Source organism: Passer domesticus, chromosome 25 (assembly GCF_036417665.1).
Source record: "Passer domesticus isolate bPasDom1 chromosome 25, bPasDom1.hap1, whole genome shotgun sequence".
NCBI classification, from domain to species: Eukaryota; Metazoa; Chordata; class Aves; order Passeriformes; family Passeridae; genus Passer; species Passer domesticus.
In genome coordinates, this window is record NC_087498.1 from 2,944,844 (window position 1) to 2,962,601 (window position 17,758).

The 17,758-nt window shown below is 49.8% G+C and overlaps 2 protein-coding genes across 10 annotated transcripts; one reads left to right on the top strand and one right to left on the bottom strand.

The window, feature by feature from the left end:
* Nucleotides 1-155: 155 nt before the first annotated feature.
* Nucleotides 156-8,612, bottom strand: DYRK3 (dual specificity tyrosine phosphorylation regulated kinase 3). 7 transcript variants are annotated; one of them, XM_064399370.1, is made up of 3 exons: nucleotides 8,496-8,612; nucleotides 6,365-6,480; nucleotides 156-2,684 (listed from the first exon to the last, which is right to left on the bottom strand). In XM_064399370.1, the coding sequence occupies exons 1-3, from the start codon at nucleotides 8,545-8,547 to the stop codon at nucleotides 1,119-1,121; spliced, it is 1,734 nt and encodes a 577-aa protein (XP_064255440.1). In that variant the 5' UTR covers nucleotides 8,548-8,612; the 3' UTR covers nucleotides 156-1,118. The 7 variants fall into 7 exon arrangements, with proteins under 7 accessions (XP_064255440.1, XP_064255445.1, XP_064255446.1 ...); XM_064399375.1 differs by lacking the exon at nucleotides 8,496-8,612 and adding an exon at nucleotides 8,004-8,032; XM_064399376.1 differs by lacking the exon at nucleotides 8,496-8,612 and adding an exon at nucleotides 7,862-7,896.
* Nucleotides 8,496-17,712, top strand: EIF2D (eukaryotic translation initiation factor 2D). Of its 3 annotated transcripts, none has more exons than XM_064399366.1 (15): nucleotides 8,631-9,520; nucleotides 11,052-11,242; nucleotides 11,463-11,546; nucleotides 13,528-13,618; nucleotides 14,212-14,319; nucleotides 14,620-14,909; nucleotides 15,005-15,122; nucleotides 15,592-15,637; nucleotides 15,780-15,883; nucleotides 16,003-16,161; nucleotides 16,278-16,367; nucleotides 16,474-16,569; nucleotides 16,776-16,896; nucleotides 17,193-17,367; nucleotides 17,467-17,712. In XM_064399366.1, exons 1-15 carry the CDS (start codon nucleotides 8,844-8,846, stop codon nucleotides 17,535-17,537), a joined length of 2,421 nt encoding a protein of 806 aa, XP_064255436.1. In that variant the 5' UTR covers nucleotides 8,631-8,843; the 3' UTR covers nucleotides 17,538-17,712. The 3 variants fall into 3 exon arrangements, with proteins under 3 accessions (XP_064255439.1, XP_064255436.1, XP_064255437.1); XM_064399367.1 differs by lacking the exon at nucleotides 8,631-9,520 and adding an exon at nucleotides 9,891-10,024; XM_064399369.1 differs by lacking the exons at nucleotides 15,780-15,883; nucleotides 16,003-16,161; nucleotides 16,278-16,367; ... (2 more) ...; nucleotides 17,193-17,367; nucleotides 17,467-17,712 and having other exon boundaries at nucleotides 8,496-9,520; nucleotides 15,459-15,598.
* The last annotated feature ends 46 nt before the right edge of the window (nucleotides 17,713-17,758 follow it).

Sequence of the window (17,758 nt, forward strand, 5' to 3'; positions counted from 1 at the left end):
CAGTTCTTGCACCTTATCAGTCTTTCCTGGTTATGTTTCCAGAGATTTTGTTGAGATTTCAGAGCACACTCCCAACTATTAATGTGTGTTTCCCCCCTCCCTCATTTTCCAGTCACAGCCCTGGGCCTGAAAAAGTTCTACTTGTCTGACAGGGGTGGCATGTTTGAATTTTTATTAAAAGAGCTTCATGTAATTCAATGGAATTCACTCTACACAAAGAGATCATTTTTTGCAATTACCAGAATCTCAAACATGAATATAAACCAGCTCTTGAAGTTCAACATTTTTGTTTTAGAAACACAGGAAAAACAAAGACACACACCTGGCAGAACTGATGATGGAAATCTGAGCTCCAAAGAACCAGATAATTCAATCATTACCTGAACAAACTGGCCCACACTTGTGAAGGACCAGGCCTGATCCCAAATTCCCCTACAAGCTTCCCATAGATTTTTAGGGGGAAATAGCAAGTGGTACAGAAATTAGTAGTTTTATTTAGAGATATCCTGTGTTTCATGGCATTTCTACTCTGCTTTGAAATTTTAACATCTGAGTATTTTTTTTTCCAATAACAAATTCCTTTGGTGTCTACATCCCATCACAGTTTTTAAAATCCCAGGATAGTAAGGGAAAAGCAATGCAGAGAAATAAAATTCTTCAAACTTAAGCAATTTGCAAGTAAGTTCCTAATGCATTACATTAATGCATTTGTGCTTTTGACAAGAAATTTAAAAACTTTCCCCTGGAACAGAAACAGTTCAGTTGGAGATAACTGAAAACATGGTATGACGAAGTTTAAATCAAGTTCCTTAAGGAAAAGAACCTGTTGAACCATGATAAATGGTTTGATTTCTAAACTAGCATTTTGAAACAGCACATCAGCCAAACTGTCTCTGTACTCCCCAGCTGAGCTGAACCCTCAGCAGTGGAGTATGCACCAGGTGTGAGTGAAGCAACTGGATAAAATCAGCCCTTTAATGTGCACATTTCTGACTGATCTTCCAATATTCCAGACTGAGCCCCTAACAAAAAGCAAATCCATTAAAACCCCCTGCAGCTGATGTCCTCCCACAGCATGAACAGACAGTTAACACATCCTGGGAGCCCACCACTCCCCACTAGCTGACCAGTTTGGGGAGCACAGCACACAGAGGGATGTTGCCACTGGGCTCAGTGGCCAGACTGGCCCTCAGCTTGCTGGGGACTGCAGCCACAGGAGGCAACTTGTTAGCAATTCCTTGGAAGGAACCTGAATAGCTGGAAAGCCGCCTGCCGGAGCTTTTCTCCAGGCCGGCAGCTTTGGGCACCCGTTTGCAGATCCAGGGGTGCCGCAGGGCCTGGCTGGGAATCATGCGTGTGGAAGGATCCCAGCTGAGGCAGTCCTTCAGGAAACCAGTGAACAAGGGGTCGTCACAGCCCTTCAGAGCTGTCACCCAGTCCTTGTTCCCCGGGGCCCCCCGGACCTTGCCGCGGCGCGAGCGGCTCCCGCTCAGGGTCACCTTCCCGTCCGGCTGCGTCAGCACCGTGCAGTAACGGGGGTGACCCTTGGAGTTGATGAAGTTCTTGGCTCGCTTGGATTGATCCAAAAGCTTCTGAGGTGGCATTCCGAGAAGTTCCATGATGCAGGCCAGCTGGTCTGCCTCGTCCTCTCCAGGGAAAAGAGGGTAGCCAGTCAAAAGCTCCACCAGGATACAGCCAAAACTCCACATGTCTATGGGCATGCCATAGCGGCTCCCCAGGATCACCTCTGGCGCCCGATAAAACCGGGACTGGATGTAGGTGTAGACTCTTTGGTGCTCAAAACAGCTGGACCCAAAATCTATAACCTTGATTCCACTCCTCCCTTGCTGTTTCAGGAGGATATTTTCTGGCTTCAAGTCACAGTGGATGATTTTGTTTCTATAAAGGGCATCCAAACACTGCAGGATGGAGTGAGCGAACTTCCGAACCAGCTGGAGGCTGAAACCCTGAAACTTGTTCCTTTTAATCAGCTCATACAGGTTCATACTCAAGAGTTCAAAGGTCATGCAGATGTGGTTCCGAAAGGTGAAGCTTTCCAGCATGTGGATGACATTCATGCTGCCTGTTTTGTCCTGCTTCTTCAGGTGCTCCAGGATCCTGATCTCCTCGGCAGCTTGGCGATGGAACCTCTTCTCATTGCGAACCATCTTTAAGGCCAGGTGTTGGTGGAGTTTGTGATCATAGACTTTAGCAACTTGTCCAAAGCTGCCCTTGCCAATGATTTTGAGCACCTCATACCTGTAAGCCAGGTGGTCATGGGGCACGTGGATGTAGCTGCCTTGGTCGTCGTCATAGCCGCTGTTGTTGGGGCCACCGACCACCCCCTGCCTCTTTTTGGCAGATGGCCCCACAAAGTAAATCTCAGAGAAGCTGAAGATCTCCTGCTGCTCATAAGCTGACAGCAGATGTTTGAATTGTTTAACAGCTTCCTCTGGAGCTTGGGAGACAGATTTATATGATTTCAAGGAGCTTCCATTGCTTCTAGCACCCAGGCTCTCTAGGGTTTTCTCTTTTGTCAGGGAAGGGAGAGATCTTTCTGGAGTAAGGCCTGCAGACTGGAGAGCACTGCTCCTTCTGTTGCCAGAGTCCTCAAATAACTGCTCCACTTTGACCTGATTTGCAGCCAGAGAGTGATCCTTCATTATAAGTTTGTTGATAGAAACCTACAAGGGGAAAAGAAGTTTAGTTTATCTTTTAAAACACAGATTAAAAATAAAATCACTGCCAAAAGAAAATCAGTAACACGGATGAGTTTGGCATTTATTAGGAACAAATATAAAATGCTGGGCTAAATTAAGTTACAAGCATAGTTATAGAAGGGTACACAAAGAGAAAGCAACTCCCTGAAACAGCACATGTGCTTTTAAATCCAGAAAGGGAAACCCTAGCCAGCCAAAGACTCAAACAACCACAAAATACCTATCTCCAGTGTGTGGAGGGCCAGGGAACAGCTATGTTTAGCTTCAAACGTGGGTGCAGCAGCACAACCACCAACAGATGCAACTTGCACCTGTCTGGAGCACGGAATGGAACGTGGATGTGCAGAGAAGTGGCAGGAGGATTGCACAGCCAGGCTGCCAAAGAAGACAAAGCAACACCAGCAGGTGACACATGGCTGCTGTGAGGCAGCTGCACGAGGAGCAGGAGGACAGGGCAAGGCAAGGTAAACCATCCTTCAGAAAAAATTAATGGTGGGGTTTTAATTTCAAGGGGAAAACATCATCACATCCACACCTCTCTTTGAAATCATGGTGGAATTATAGAATATCCTGAGCTGGAAGGGACCTGCAAAAGTCATCAAGTCCAACTCCTGGCCCTGCACAGGACACCCCAAAATCCCTCCCAGTCCCTGAGAGCGTTGTTCTGGAGCTCTGGCAGCCTTGGGGCTGTGCCCGTGCCCTGGGCAGCCTGTTCTGTGCCCCACCACCCTCTGGGGGACGAACTTTTATCCAGCCTAAACCTCCCTGACCCAGCTCCAGCCATTCTCTTGGGTCCTGGCACTGTCACAGAGGGAAGAGAGAGCTGCACAACTCTTTTACACAGACTTGAATTACCAGGAACAACTCCCACTCCAACTCAGCTGAGAGCAGCCTGCAAGCACTCCCTCTTACCACCATGTGCTAAAATATTTACTTCTGAAACAAACCCATACAAGGTGAGAAAAACACTGTGAAATTTTCCAGGCTTGTCAGTTTTACTATTTAGTAAATGCTGAGCACCCCAGAGGTCAGTTCCCCACCAGCACTGCAGTTTTTCCTTTTCCTGCTGGCTGGCACTCCTTGCTGAGAGGCAGCACAGAGGTGTTGGCCCATCCCAGGCAGAACTGAAGAAGCCCTGACTAAAGCAGCAACATCTGTTTTCCATTTTGTCCTTTAATCTAAAAATAAAGATCTCAGACACATGCCAAACCAAATCCCTGAAAACCAAAATAACTACACAGGAATCAAACAAAAAATATAAATAAACCTGCCGCCCCACAGCAGTAAAACTAAATTCCTTTTTAGTTACATCCAGTCCAACATCTCAGCAGGGTCAGCACACAAGGGAAGTCAATGTTCTCCCCAAAGCCAGCTACACACAGCTCATAAAAGACTCTGTTGGTGCTGCCCTGAAATGCTAGTTCTTGCTCACAAACCCCAAAAAATGGGCATTTCCCTGCAGAAGTCAGTCCTTATCAACATGGAGAGATCCTACCGAGCTGCACTCCTCCTATCAACCCCAAAATGCAGCGTGCTGGGAGGGACACGCCTAGGCAGAGCTGAAATAAAAACAACAGAGCCCAGCCCTGGTAACTCGGAATAAACGCCTTTTTCTTGGAGCCTGGCTGAACCTCCCAGATAAGAATGACATTTTTTCAGAGCTGGCTCAAAGACTCCTCGGGCCAGCAGACACAAACAGAAAGTTTACAAATAAACAGAAGATATAAACACAGAACTAGGGTCACACTTGTTTAAATATTCTCTACCTAAGAGCAGAAGCAGCTCTGCGTGTGCTGCTGCTCATAGCAAACATTTTGTACCTTTGAATCCCTAAATAAACCAGCAATTCATGATTCCATTTATCCTGGAACGATTTCTTAATGAAGGAATTGTGGCTTTGGATTTCAAACCTGACTCAACGGTAGTAAGGTCTCAATTTTCATTCTTAGAGGGCTCCCAAAATCAGTTGCCACATGATGGTGAGACACAAATATAGCTCCATCTTCCCCTGAACTCAGGAGAGCTGCACTCAGATGACTCCTGGGTCACCAGCTTTATTTTACAAATCCCAGCCTCCACAGGTTTTTGGTTTTATTGCTGAAGTGCAGGCACGACATGAGGCTGACAACACCAGTGGCACCCTGTTGAAAACTCTCCCTGACAAAACTTCATTTTCATTGACAAGGAAACAGTTACTGCAATTCCTGCACAAAGTGGTTTGCAGAGATGCTCTGAACACTGAATCAAACAGACTGAATGCAGCCCATGTATTCTCAAAGCAGAGAGACTTTGTGTTCTCCTGCAGGCTCAGGTGAAGGAATGGGCAGCTGCAGTCACCAGACTCCTCAATTCTCATGTAACATTATGTAATAATAAAACATCTTGTAAGAAAACTAAAACTCCAGGTATTTTCCCATTAGAACTCAGCATCACCATTTTCAGCCTCAGCTCCTGCTTGCCTGATACCACTGAGGCAGGATTTTATTGATACATCACCATGCAAACTGCAACAAATCCTTAATCTTGCCCTAAGAAGTTAACAGGTTTTAAGGAAAAAACACAGATGAAGAAAAATCAAAATATTCATGGGTTTATATTTGCATTTCACTGGATAGTTCCACTCTACTGACTTGTATTCAGTTATGAACAAATGAAGTCACAGTACAGCTTAAAACATTGCAGCTGAAATGTTTCCATATTCCTGCACACAAAAAACCCCAACCCACTACTCTTCAAACCCTACTGCTCAACAGAACTCCAAATTCCTTCTGTTCCCCCTCAACATTTCCAAAAAGGGAAAAAAAAAACAGACTCATGCCCCTGAGTTTGCACAGACCGAATTTGTTACACCAAAATCCCACAAGGTGATGATTTTCAAATGCATCTTACTCAGGGCAATGTCTATTTTCACTTTTTAGAAAGTGAGAGGTTTCTTTTTAAGCTTAAGCTCCTTCCCTTCTGCCAGAACTCCACAAGAGCCAGAACACAGATTTAAAACCCATCTAAAGGACAGATCAGTGGACAAAAGTACAGCTGAACACGAGCACTACTGAACCAATCAAAGGGAAAAAAACCTCCGAGCTCCACATCTGCTGAGGGAACAGAGCCCTGATGAGAGAGCCCAGCAACACTTTCAGCTCATAAGGACTATTTTGGTAGCAAAAGAAATGACAGATAATGCCCAAGTTTTCAGAGCAGAAAGATACTTTTGTGAGCTGTTTGGCAGCCACAGAGATTCACACTGCTCCTTCTGCTGCTCCTGCAATACTTACCCGTCAGAATTTTCATGAGGGAAACAAAAATGGAAACCTGCAGGAGGAGGCAGAGCAAAGCGTTTGTGGATTGACTTATCAGAGCACAAGGTGACACGGCAGAACGCTTCAGCCCTTTGTAAAGTAACTTTTTTTTAATTAAAACACGAGCTGAGGGCAGTAAGATGGGATTCCTGAGGCTGCCAGCAAGTTCTGCACTGAGCGCAGCACATCATTTTCGTGCTCAGTAAAAACAATAATGTTAAGAAGCCTCTACAAAGCTGCAAAATCCCACTTTGAAAATCTATTCTCTGTAGGGAGGTGTCAGACCCCAGCACAGTTCTCACTCCCACACAGCACAACGTGAAGACACAGATGACTTAAAATACTCACATGAGGTCTTGAAAGGGAAGGAAGTCCCGAAGGGCTCCGTTCTTCATTTGTAGGCTCTGGGTATCTGCACTCATCTATCCTCATATAGGAGTCGTATAATCCATCTCCAATCCTGCCTGCAACGGTCCCACACACAAACCAGTTATTCACAACAATTCACACCGACAGAGACAGAGCACAAAGCTGAAGTGCACATTTTAGTCCGTAAAATCATTGACTCTCTTTCATTCATTACATGATCTTTGGAATTTAACTGATTTTTCAAACCGCAGGAGTGCGATGCTAATGGGAAATCTTAATTCGAGATACTTTTAATTTAGAGGTTCTTTTTTGTTAATCAACTTCTGCACTGCAAAAAAAAAAAAATACATCCCTAAGAATCACTGACCACCATTCTCCCCCCTTCCCCTTAATCAGGATAATCCCAAACGAGCAGAAAACGAGCAAACACTTAAACACTTGATAGGACTACCCTTCAAAGCAGGTTATCGCTTAAAAATGAGATGTGAGAATTACAGCTGCAAAAGCGTGGGGAAGGAAAAAAAAAAAAGAAAAAAGGCGGCGTCTCTCGCTGTCGGCTGCTCAAGAACTTCAAATCGCGACGCCTATCGCGACAGACCCGACGGACGGCTGGCACCACGCGGGGGGCTCGGCAACCGCCGACCCAAACCGCATCCCCGCCTTTCCCCCCAACCCGCGGGACCCCCGGCCGCCCGCTCCTCCTCACCCGCCGCCAGAGGCCCGTCCGGCTTCCTGCCGAGCAGCATCGTGTCGGGGGGGCGCCGGCGCGGGCCCCATTCCCGGCGGGTGCCGCTGCCCAGCGCGGCCGCTCGGCCCCGGCCCGGCCCGGCCGTTGCCCCGGGAACGGCCCCCGCCCGCCGCCCGCCCGCCCGCGCCTGCGCAGCGCCGCCGGGGCGGGATCGCGCCCGGGGCTGCGGAGCTCCGCGGCTCGGTTTGCTGCTCCCCTCAGGGGCACCCGCCCTACGGGGCCGCCTCACCCGGGGCTGCGGAGCTCCAGCGGTCTCTCGCTTGTATCCTGAGCTAAACCCGCCCTACGGGACCGCCTCACCCGGGGCTGCGGAGCTCCAGCGCTCTCTCGCTTGTATCCTGAGCTAAACCCGCCCTACGGGACCGCCTCACCCGGGGCTGCGGAGCTCCAGCGCTCTCTCGCTTGTATCCTGAGCTAAACCCGCCCTACGGGACGCCCGCACCCGAGGCTGCGGAGCTCCGCGGCTCGGTTTGCTGCTCCCCTCAGGGGCACCCGCCCTACGGGACCCGCGCTCCCGGGGCTGCGGAGCTCCAGCGCTCGCTTCGCTGCTCCCCTCAGGGGCACCCGCCCTACGGGATCCCCTCTCCTGGGGCTGCGGAGCTCCAGCGGTCCCTCGCTTCTCCCCTGAGCTAATCCCGCCCTATGGGACGCCCGCACCCGGGGCTGCGGAGCTGCAGCGCTCCTTCGCTTCTCTCCTGAGCTAAACCCGCCCTACGGGATCCCCTCACCGGAGGCTGAGGAGCGCCAGTGCTCCCTCGCTTCTCCCCTCAGCTGAACCCGCCCTACGGGACCCCCGCTCCCGGGACTGCGGAGCTCCCGCGCTCCCTCGCTTCTCCCCTGCGCTAATCCCTCCCTACGGGATCCCCTCACCCGAGGCTGCGGAGCTCCAGCGCTCCCTCGCTTCTCCCCTCAGGGAAACCCGCCCCGCGGGGACCCCCGCACACCGCGGAGTGCTCGGCGTGGGGGAGAGGAGGCCGCCGGGGCGGGATCGCGCCCGGGACTGCGGAGCTCCAGCGGTCGCCTCGCTTCTCCCCTCAGCCAAACCCCACACCCAGGGCTGCGGAGCTCCAGCGCTCCCTCGCTTCTCCCCTCAGGGAAACCCGCCCCGCGGGGCCCCCGCACTCCGCGGAGTGCTCGGCATGGAGGAAAGGAGGCTCCTCACACCGAGGTGTGGAAGGAGCGCTCAGTAGTAAGGCAGTTGCAGAGAGGCGGATGGAGGCAAAAGGCTGAGTGCCGCATGTGGGGGCATCTGGCACAGAGCAGGCTGGCTGCCTGAGCCTGCCAGCCGCTCTGCAGGAATTGATTTGGAATAAAAAGTCCAGGACAACGTTCAGGCCCTCCACGAGCAGCCATGGAATTTACCTGATACAGAAGGAGTTACAGAGCTGGAGGCATTGGTGGCGTTTTGGAACATGAGAGCTCTCTAATGAGATGTAGCAGGTGTATTTATTTCCACAAACTGACGTTAAAATAATTAAAAAAAAAAAAAAGTGGAGTTTGACTTTCTGGCTCTGCACAACTCCCTGCCAGGAGGGGACAGCCGGGAATCTTATCCCAGAGAACAGGGACAGGAGGAGAGGGAACAGCCTCAGGCTGGGCTGGGGAGGCTCAGGGTGGACATCAGCAGGAATTTCCTCCTGGAAAGGGCTGGAAGGGGCTGCCCAGGAGGGTTTGGAGTGCCCATCCCTGGAGGTGTCCAAGGAAGGATGGATGTGGTACTCAGTGCTCTGGGCTAAGGACAATGTGGGCATCGGGCACAGATTGGACTCGATCCCGGAGGGATTCTCCAATCTCCATAACTCTGTGATCCTGGGAAGGCTGCAATTACTACAGTACTCCTGTGATATTCCTACCCATTCCACACTCCTCAATCTCCAGCTAGAAATCGATCAGGAACACTCGAGCAAATGTATAAATCACAGCAAGAATGCCCAGCTGCCAGGGCACATTAAAAAGAAAACAGCTAAGAAATTTAAGCACAAAAGAAACCCCACATTTCTGAGAACCGCTCGTGTGGAGGAGCCCGAGGGGCGCCGTGGGGGGACCCGAGAGCCTGGCAGGGAGACCAAGATCCCCTCAGGCAGCCGGCGTTTGGGAGACCGGGACCCCTTAAGGAGCTGGGATGGGGAGACCGGGACCCCTGAGGGAGCCAGCGTTGGGGGGACAGGGACCCTCTCAAGGAGCCGGGATGAGGAGAACAAGAGCCCCTCAGGAAGCCGGCGTTTGGGAGACCGGGACCCCCCTCAAGGAGCTGGGGCGGGGGTACCGGGATCGCCTCAGGAAGCCGGGGTAGGGAGACGGGGACACCTCAAGGAGCCGGGGCAGGGTGACCAGGACCCCTCAGGGAACCGGCGTTGGGGGGAGCGGGACCCCCTCAAGGAACTGAGGTGGGGAGACCAAGACCCCCTCAAGGAGATGGGGTGGGGGTCTCCAGCACGGGCGAGAGGGACCGAGATCCCCTCAAGGAGTCGGGGCAGGGGAGACCGAGACCCCCTCAAGGAGTCGGGGCAGGGGAGACCGAGACCCCCTCAAGGAGCTGGGGCGGGGGGACCGGGACACCTCAGGGAGCTGGGGCGGGGGGACCGGGACACCTCAGGGAGCCAGTGTTGGGGGGACCGGGACCCCCTGAAGGAACCGGAGCTGGGGGACCGGGGCCCTTCAGGGAGCTGGGGCGAGGGTCCCCAATCGGGCAAGGGGGACCGGGAGCCCTGAGGGCGGCGGGGCGGGGGTCGCGGGGGCTCGGCGCGGCCGGGCGCCGTTTCCAGCCGGACGCTTTATGGGCGCGGACGGCGCCATGGCGGCCGCCGCGGGCTGAGGGGACGGCGCGGGCCCGCCATGTTCGCCAGGGCGTTCCGCGTGAGGGCCAACACCAACATCAAGGGCTCGGACCGGTGAGTGCCGCGCCGGGACCCCGCAGGGACCCCCGCCGGGCCGGGGGGACGCGCGGGGCTCGGCCCCGGGGTCGCGGTCGCGGGCGGCGATGCCCCCGGGAGCAGCTGCTTTCACCCCCTGCTTGTGATACACTCCCGGCCTGAGCACGGAGTGTGCGTTTCGCTGGAAGATGTTGCTGTAATTAAGGCAGGTTTGATTGAATTGTTATGCAGAGGCCTGGATGAGGCCTTCTGTGCTCATTTATAGCAGCGTTCAGTGCCTAACGTGAGCTGAGGAGGGGTTTTGGATAAGGACAGGACTGGGGAGATGGCTTTAAACTGGAGGAGGGTGCGTTTATATTGGATATTAGGAAGAAATTATTCCCTGTAAGGGGGGGAATGCCCTGGTACAGGGTGCCCAGAGGAGCTGTGGCTGCCCCATCTCTGGAATTGTCCAAGGCCAGGCTGGATGGGGCTTGGAGCCACCTGGGACAGTGGAAGGTGTCCCTGCCATGACAGGGATGGGACTGGGTGGGATTTAAAGTCTCTTTGAACCCCAACCATCTGCAATTCTCTAATTCTTTATGTTCCTGAGCAGCACTGCTGGGCTGACCTCCTGATTGTTCAGGTTCACTGGACACTGCTGTGAATGACCACAAACCCCCCTGTGCTGGTCACTGGGGTTTAAACTTCAATTAAAACTGGGGGACAGGGAAATCTGGCCGTCCCCTGCTCCAGCTGTGGGTGACAGGCTGGGCAGAGCCCGTGTGGCACTCCCAGGTTGAAATCACAGCACAAAACAGAGACACAGGCAGCAAACAGAAGCTGAGAGCAGATGTTTAAAGAAGATAGGAGCAGGGCAAGTGTATTCAGCCCTTTCATGGTATTCTTCCATGATTTGTAAACCCAGACACAAATGCTTCAAACTCTCTCCTGTGAAGAGGTGAGAATCTCAGGAACAGCTGACAAAACAGAACAGCAGATGGAGGAATTATTTTGGGGATGGCCTAGGTGGCTTTGTAACACATTTGGGATTTTGTCATTGCAGGAGGAAGCTACGAAGTGATGTGGCAGCAGCCTTTCCCAGCCTGAGCACTGAACAACTGGCTGAGTTGGTTCCAAACAAGGAGGAGCTCAATGTCATCAAAATATACTCTCACAAAGGGGAGGCCATCACTGTTTACATGAACCACAGGAACCCAATCCTGTTTGAAGTTGAGAAAGTTCTGTATCCAACAGGTAGGGGGAAGGGATTGGAGTCATCCTCCCTCTTTGCTTACCTTCCCAATTAATTATTTTGATTTCACATTTCTTTATTATCCAGTTAAGTGTTTTATTATCTAATTAAGTTTAATCTCCTTGATCATCCAGTCAGAGTTTAGTCTTAAAGATGAAAAGAAACAGCATCTAGAAATGTTCTTAATGATGCATTTTTAAATTTACTTCTGTTTTGGGACAGTGTACACTCTGTGGGTCTACCCAGACCTTCTCCCTGCCTTTGCAACATGGCCCCCAGTGCTACAGAAACTTGCAGGAGGTGCAGGTAAGAGCATCAGAACTTTGTCCCTTTGCAGAGGAAAAACGAGTTGCTTTCAGGGCTTTTTAGGTGTTTTGTTTCCCAGTGGCAAAAATATACCTGAAACAAATAGAGGGAATAAGTAATCAAAAGAAATTTGTGGTGGTACCCTAGAAAAGAAATAAATTAGGTGTAAAAAGAGTTTGTGAACAAAAGAAAGTAGGTGAAGGTGTTTAAAGGCAGTGACCTGCTCCGTGTGGGAGGCTCAGGTTTGGAAATCCCTTGTCAGGGTGATGAGCAGCCCTGAACTGGGGCACAGAGCTGCCCGTGCCACTGCTCTGTCCCTTTTGAAAGTTCCTTTGCTGCCACCCTGCCTCCTGTCAGTGCCCAGGTGAACAAGCTCGTCCTGTGCATAGGAAGGAAATTTATTTTGGAAGCTGCAGTGCAATCCCTGTCAGCCTGTGCATTGTGCAGGTGGGTTGGAGCTGAGTTCCTGGGTTACCGGCTCTGCCACCTCCTTGTGGATCGAGACTAACAGGAAAGGATTCTGTTTGGAACCTGCTTTGGATGCAGTTCAGGCTCAGGAGAATCAGCCCATGATAAACTTTAAATTGCTGAACTGCTCAAGCAGAAGAGATTAAATTTGAGCTGCGGCAGCCTTGGTCTCTACCTGGAAGTGCTCACGTAGGAAGGGCTGTCTTTTTCCATGACACAGCATCCAAAGTGGAACTCGGGTCTCTGCTTTGTTTGCTTTTGGGGAAGATCAAGTGCTCGAGTGTGGAGCTGTGATAGACATCGGAGAGAGCCTCGCTGCTGACTTGTAACGACCCAGTTTCTGGGGAAAAAGACTTGCTAATGGGGCAGGACGTTGATGAAAGAGGCCTGCGGGTCATTCATCGCCCCTGGCAACCAGGCTACCTCTGTGCAGGATCCAAAGATAAGGAGCTGGCCAGGAGACAATGGCCACAAAGGCAGGGGGAGAGGTAGAGCCAGTCCTCAGAAGGGAGAGGAAAGGCACCAGGCTCTCCAGCCCTGCAGACTGGAGGAGAGTCAGTTCCTAAAACAGCGTGTTTTGGATATCTCTTCCATAAATTCAAATACCTGCTGTCTGCCCTGGTAATTTACATAATTTAATGCTGCTTATGTCGTCACATTAAGGCCTTGATGTGGTTTCTGTCCCCAGCCACGTGGAGCTCTGGTGGCAGTTGCAGAGTTCATTCTAAACTTGATAAAAATAGTTGTGACAATGATCAGGGGGAAGAATCTTGGCTTTTCTTCAGGCTCCACATTAAATCAGATGCTGAGAAAAATGTGAGAGAGATGTCAGCAAAACCAAGCCATGGAACACTCAGACTGGAGGCTGCAGAGAGGGAGAGCAGCTGCTGTTCCCATCCCTTGGTGAGGACATCGTGCCACACCCGCAGCATGGAAAGCTCTGCTTTGCTCACACCCCAGTCTGGGCATCCCAGGTGTGGGAGCAGAAGGAAGCAGGGCTGTGGTTTCTGTCCAGAACAGCAAGGAGGCAGCTCCCTGAGAATTCCCAGCTGCCTGCAGCTGGTGTGGCACATTCAGGAGGGATGGAGCAGCAGTGGCAGCTTTGAGGCAATGCTCTCTCCAGGGAAAAAGCTGCTGGGGTAACTTTCCCTTGGGAAGGGGTAGAGTAAATGGGTTCTTCCTGATACTTCTCCTTGTTCCTTTCCCTTTCCATGCCATTAATGAAGAGCCCTGCTTGGAGCTCGTTAAAAGCAGTTCCTCAGGTCAGGCAGGGCTGAGCAAGCTTCATTCCTCTGCAGTTTTTTGGGATGTGCCCAGCAGCCTTATATCCAGATCCTTATGGATTGGATCCCGCACTCCACGGGGAAGAAGCCGTGCTTTAGGAGGAGGAGCAGAGAATCCTGTTCTCCCTGGCGTGTGCTCAGCTCGTGTTTTTGCTGAGTAACGGGAGGGAGGGGGCGGAGGAGGCGGTGCCCGAGCGTTTCATTGAGAAATGGATTCATTCTTCCCGCAGACCTGATGCTGCCAGGAGTTGTGGTGCCACCTTCTGGCCTCCCTCAAGTGCAGCGGGGCACGCTCTGTGCTGTCACCCTGCTGGGAAACAGGTACAGAGGATTCTCCAGTCCACAGCCTGTCCAGAAACTAAAAATGAGGTGAAGGGTTTTGGGGAAATCAAAGCAGGAGTGTGGTTGTGTATTTAATGCACTGGGAACCTCAGCAGTGGAAGATACAGCAGGAAAAAAACCTTAATTTTTTGGCTTAGGATATGTTTGAACTGAAGTGGGAAGCTTTGTAAATTGGTTCTTTTGGGCCAATGTTTTTAACAAAATGTTGTATTCTGCACAATTGTCTTTGTGTCTGTGTGGAAATTCTGAGGGAGGCAGTGTTAAAGCCGTTGGTTTTCTCTCACTGCTGGTCTCTTCTGGCAGTGCATGTGCTTCCTGTTATTTATTAAAAGCTAGAATGTGTCACTGTACAACCTTCACTTCATCCAGGCTGCACTTATCCTCGGGATTCTTTGGAAAACCTTACATACCAGAAGGATAACAAAAAAATACGTAGATGCTTGAAAAAAACCCCACATTGTAAAGAACAAGGAGGTTGTAAAATAAATTCAGTCTGACACATTAGCACAGCCTGTGTGCAGTAGCACAGCATGTTTGTGTTGTCCTGCTCCAACATTCCCTTCTTTCCCCAGAGCTCCCGTGGCAGTTGGAGTTGCCACCATGTCCACAGAGGAGATGCTGGCTGCTGGAATGAAAGGGAAGGGCTTTGCTGTGCTGCACACCCACCTGGATCACCTCTGGTGGGTAATCTTGGGCAAAATGTGCAACAGGTCTCATGTGTTTACTGAAATCCAAATCTGTGCCCCACTAAGATTAATCTGCCAGGCCAACTTAGTGAATTGTTTGGGTACAGCTTAGGTAGGACCTTTATTTAGAATTTATGGAGGAAGATGAGTTCAAAGTAAATTTTATAGTTCAGAGATTACAGAAAAAGACCCGTGCAGGTGCCAGTTCCTTTATTCAAAGTGACATCTGTTCACTGTCCTGTGGTTGAAAGCAGCAAAAGGAAAGCTGTGTTCTGCTTTTTCTTCCTTTTGTAGGGAATATGGTGACAAATCTTCTCCTCCTACCTTAGCTCCCTTGGTAACAGATTCTGCTGCAGTGGAGAGTGCTGGAGACAAGGAGGAGCTGCAGGGGAAGGAGCCTGGCAGCAGCTGCTGCCCTGAGCCAGAGCAGCACGTGGACATCAGGGATTTGAGCCTGAGGGACAGAGACACTTGTGCAGAACTGCTGGGGAAGGAGGAGCTGCCTGAGAACAGAGCTGCAGAGCCAGCTGAGGATGCCAGCACAGAGGACCAGCAGGAGGCTGAGGACAGCAGGACCCCACAAGGTATTTTTGGATCCCAGTGAAACCAAACCATGCCCCTTTGGTTTGCTGAACCCACAGACAACTCACTGCCTACCTGTTCTTTTTTCTCCCTGCAGAGCAAATGGATGCTTTGTTCAATCAGTGCTTTTTCCATGCCTTAAAATGCAGAGTAAAGAAGTCAGATCTCCCTCTGCTTACCAGCACATTTCTAGGCAGCCACATGGTCTCCTGCTGGTACGTGGGAAGGAGATGGAAATGGGATTTGCATGCTGGGATTTGGTCTTTAAAACGTGGAGATTGTGTGGGATATTTAGGAAGAAGGTTTTGAGTAAAAAATAAAATCCAGTTCTTGAATAAGATTATGCTCACTTCTGCCCTCAAGTACTTTGATCAAATACAGTTCTTATATTAAATACTTGGATGTAAGGATTGTCCAGACCTGGATTTGCACTTGGGAGCCAGCTTGACTTGGCTGAGATTGGTTTCACCATGGTTTAGTCACCTGAGTGGCTGCTTGCCTGCCCACAAGATTGTCAGCACTAATTTCACTCATCACATTCTGTTTATCAGCTCCTTTGGACTAGTTCTTCCTCTGTGTGATTTGTATTCCTGCTGTTAAGAAACTTCTAGCATAAGTAGCAAGATTTAAGAAGAAATGAAGGGTGACTTATAACTAAAGAACTTTTAAAAAATCCATTTATAGCCCTGCTGGAAAACAACTGGACATAAAGAAATCAAGCTATAAGAAGGTGAGATTTTTCTGTTGGTTTGGGTGTTTGTTTTTTTTTAAAATTAATTTTAATAAGTAACAGAAGAAGAGAAAAAGTTTAAAACACAAGAGCAGGAGTTTAAGATGCTTGACTCCACATTTCTGATTGTTGCTTCCTTCAGTTCTCTAAATTCCTGCAATGCATGCAGCACCAGAGGATCTTACAAGTGAAGGAGCTGAGCAAAGGTGTGGAGAGCATCGTGGACGTGGACTGGAAACACCCAGAGTACGTAGAATATCCCAGGCTTTAAAAGAGCTGGGAGGCTCTGAAAGAAGGGAGTGCAATCTGCTGCCTCCAGCTCTGTTTCCATCCCTTCTACTCACTCCCAACAATTCTTGTGGCAGCATTAAAGCATTTGCAGTGCCTGAAGGATTTTCCTCAGCCTCTGCTGCCCAAGACAGCAAAAGTGAAGACAGAGAACAAGTGTACCATGCTCCTGAAATCATTCCACTCTATGGGGTCTCCACAAAAATGATCCCACTCTTTCAGGAATCTGGACACAGGTAAGCACAAAAAAAAATGAAGAGAGAGATCAACAAAACTGCAGTTGCTGTTTCTCTCTTACTGCCAGAACCCAACACCCAAATACTTTGAAGTTAAAAATTCTCTTTGTCTTCAGAAAAGGCAGCATCCTCTCAAGCAGTGAGGTGAGAAACATCATCATTAACTACGTGAAGAGTAATGAGCTGGTTGATGAAACAAACAAAAAGTGAGTACAGGTGGAAGTTTTCCTCCCCTGCTTCTACAGGAGAGGCTGAAATGAGAGGGAAAAAAAGTGACCTGGTTTGCTCCTTCTGTGTGCTTTTGTTTTGCAGCTTTGTAAAGGTGAATGCCATATTGTGTGACTGCCTGTTGGATAAATCAGAACACGATGAGATCTCACACCTTAAATGGGATGAACTCTTGAGCAGGTGATTGTTCTCTCAATATCCCTTCCCAGAACTGCACAGATTTATTGCCTGCAACTCAAACCCCATGGTGGGAGCTGCCTGAGCTGTAATTTCCTGGAGATAAATGGGAACAAGAGGAGATCTCACACCTTAAATGAGACAACCTTTTGAGCAGGTGCTTGTTCTCAATATCCCTTCCCAGAATAACAGATCATTGCTTTGTCCAGGTGCCTGGAACGACTGCAGCCCTTACACCAGGTGACATTTTCTGGACAAGAACCCGTGGTGAGGAAAGGAAACATTGAGCCCATTGACATCAGCATTGCACAGAGATCATCAAACAAGAAGGTGAAAAAACACAATTAATTGAGCAGATGAGATCCCAGGTCCTGAGGGCAGCTTTGGCAATCATTATGAAACCCTCAGAATTGATATTTCCAGTCCTTACGAGTTTCCAATCATTATTTAATCCTTCAGCAGTGATGTTTCCAGTCATAATTAACCCCTTAGAAGTGATGTTTCCAAGCATTATTTAAATCTTCAGCAGTGATGTTTCCTATCATTATTAATCCCTCAGTAGTGACGTTTGCAATCATTATTAACCCTTCAGCAGTGATGTTTCCAATCATTATTAATCCCCACAGGTGACAATTGTCAAGAACCTTGAGCTGTATGGTCTGGACCCACAGTGTGTGGCCAACACTCTCCAACAGAAGGTCCAAGCCAGTGCCACCATCAGCCCAGCACCAGGAACAAAGGACAGAGTCCAGGTCCAGATCCAAGGCAACCAAATCCATCATCTTGCCAAGATGCTGCTCGGTAAGAAGATTCTGGAACTGGGCTGGTTGCAGCAAAACTGAGATGTTAATTCTTCTTTAACTCTTCCTTACCTGAAGTGAGCTCTTGGTTGTGTTGCAGAAGAATATCAGCTACCTCGGAAATACATCCAAGGCCTGGAGAAGGCTCCAAAGCTCGGCCGTAAGAAGTAGGAGAAAAATCCACTGCAAGGATTGCTCAGCTCTCATTATTTATAGAAGGATCATGCACAGGCCCTGCTCATTCCACAATGAGTCCTGGACGTTTACAAGCTCTGGAATTCACCCAAATAATAATAGTGCTCCAGGTGTTCATTTTTCATAAAAATAAAAAGCTCAGTGAACCCCTTGGCGTTATCCTCTTGTGATTGTTTAATGGAAATTGATACTGAAGC

Coding starts and splice junctions, on each gene's coding strand:
- EIF2D (XM_064399366.1), top strand. CDS start 8,844: ATGTGGTACTCAGTGCTCTGGGCTAAGGACAATGTGGGCATCGGGCAC. Junction 11,547..13,527: donor GAAACTTGCAGGAGGTGCAG/GTAAGAGCATCA, acceptor TTCTTCCCGCAG/ACCTGATGCTGCCAGGAGTT. Junction 16,570..16,775: donor TGGGATGAACTCTTGAGCAG/GTGATTGTTCTC, acceptor TGCTTTGTCCAG/GTGCCTGGAACGACTGCAGC.
- DYRK3 (XM_064399370.1), bottom strand. CDS start 8,547: ATGTTCCAAAACGCCACCAATGCCTCCAGCTCTGTAACTCCTTCTGTA. Junction 6,481..8,495: donor TGTAACTCCTTCTGTATCAG/GTAAATTCCATG, acceptor GGACCGTTGCAG/GCAGGATTGGAGATGGATTA. Junction 2,685..6,364: donor CTTCCCTTTCAAGACCTCAT/GTGAGTATTTTA, acceptor TTCCCCTTGTAG/GTTTCTATCAACAAACTTAT.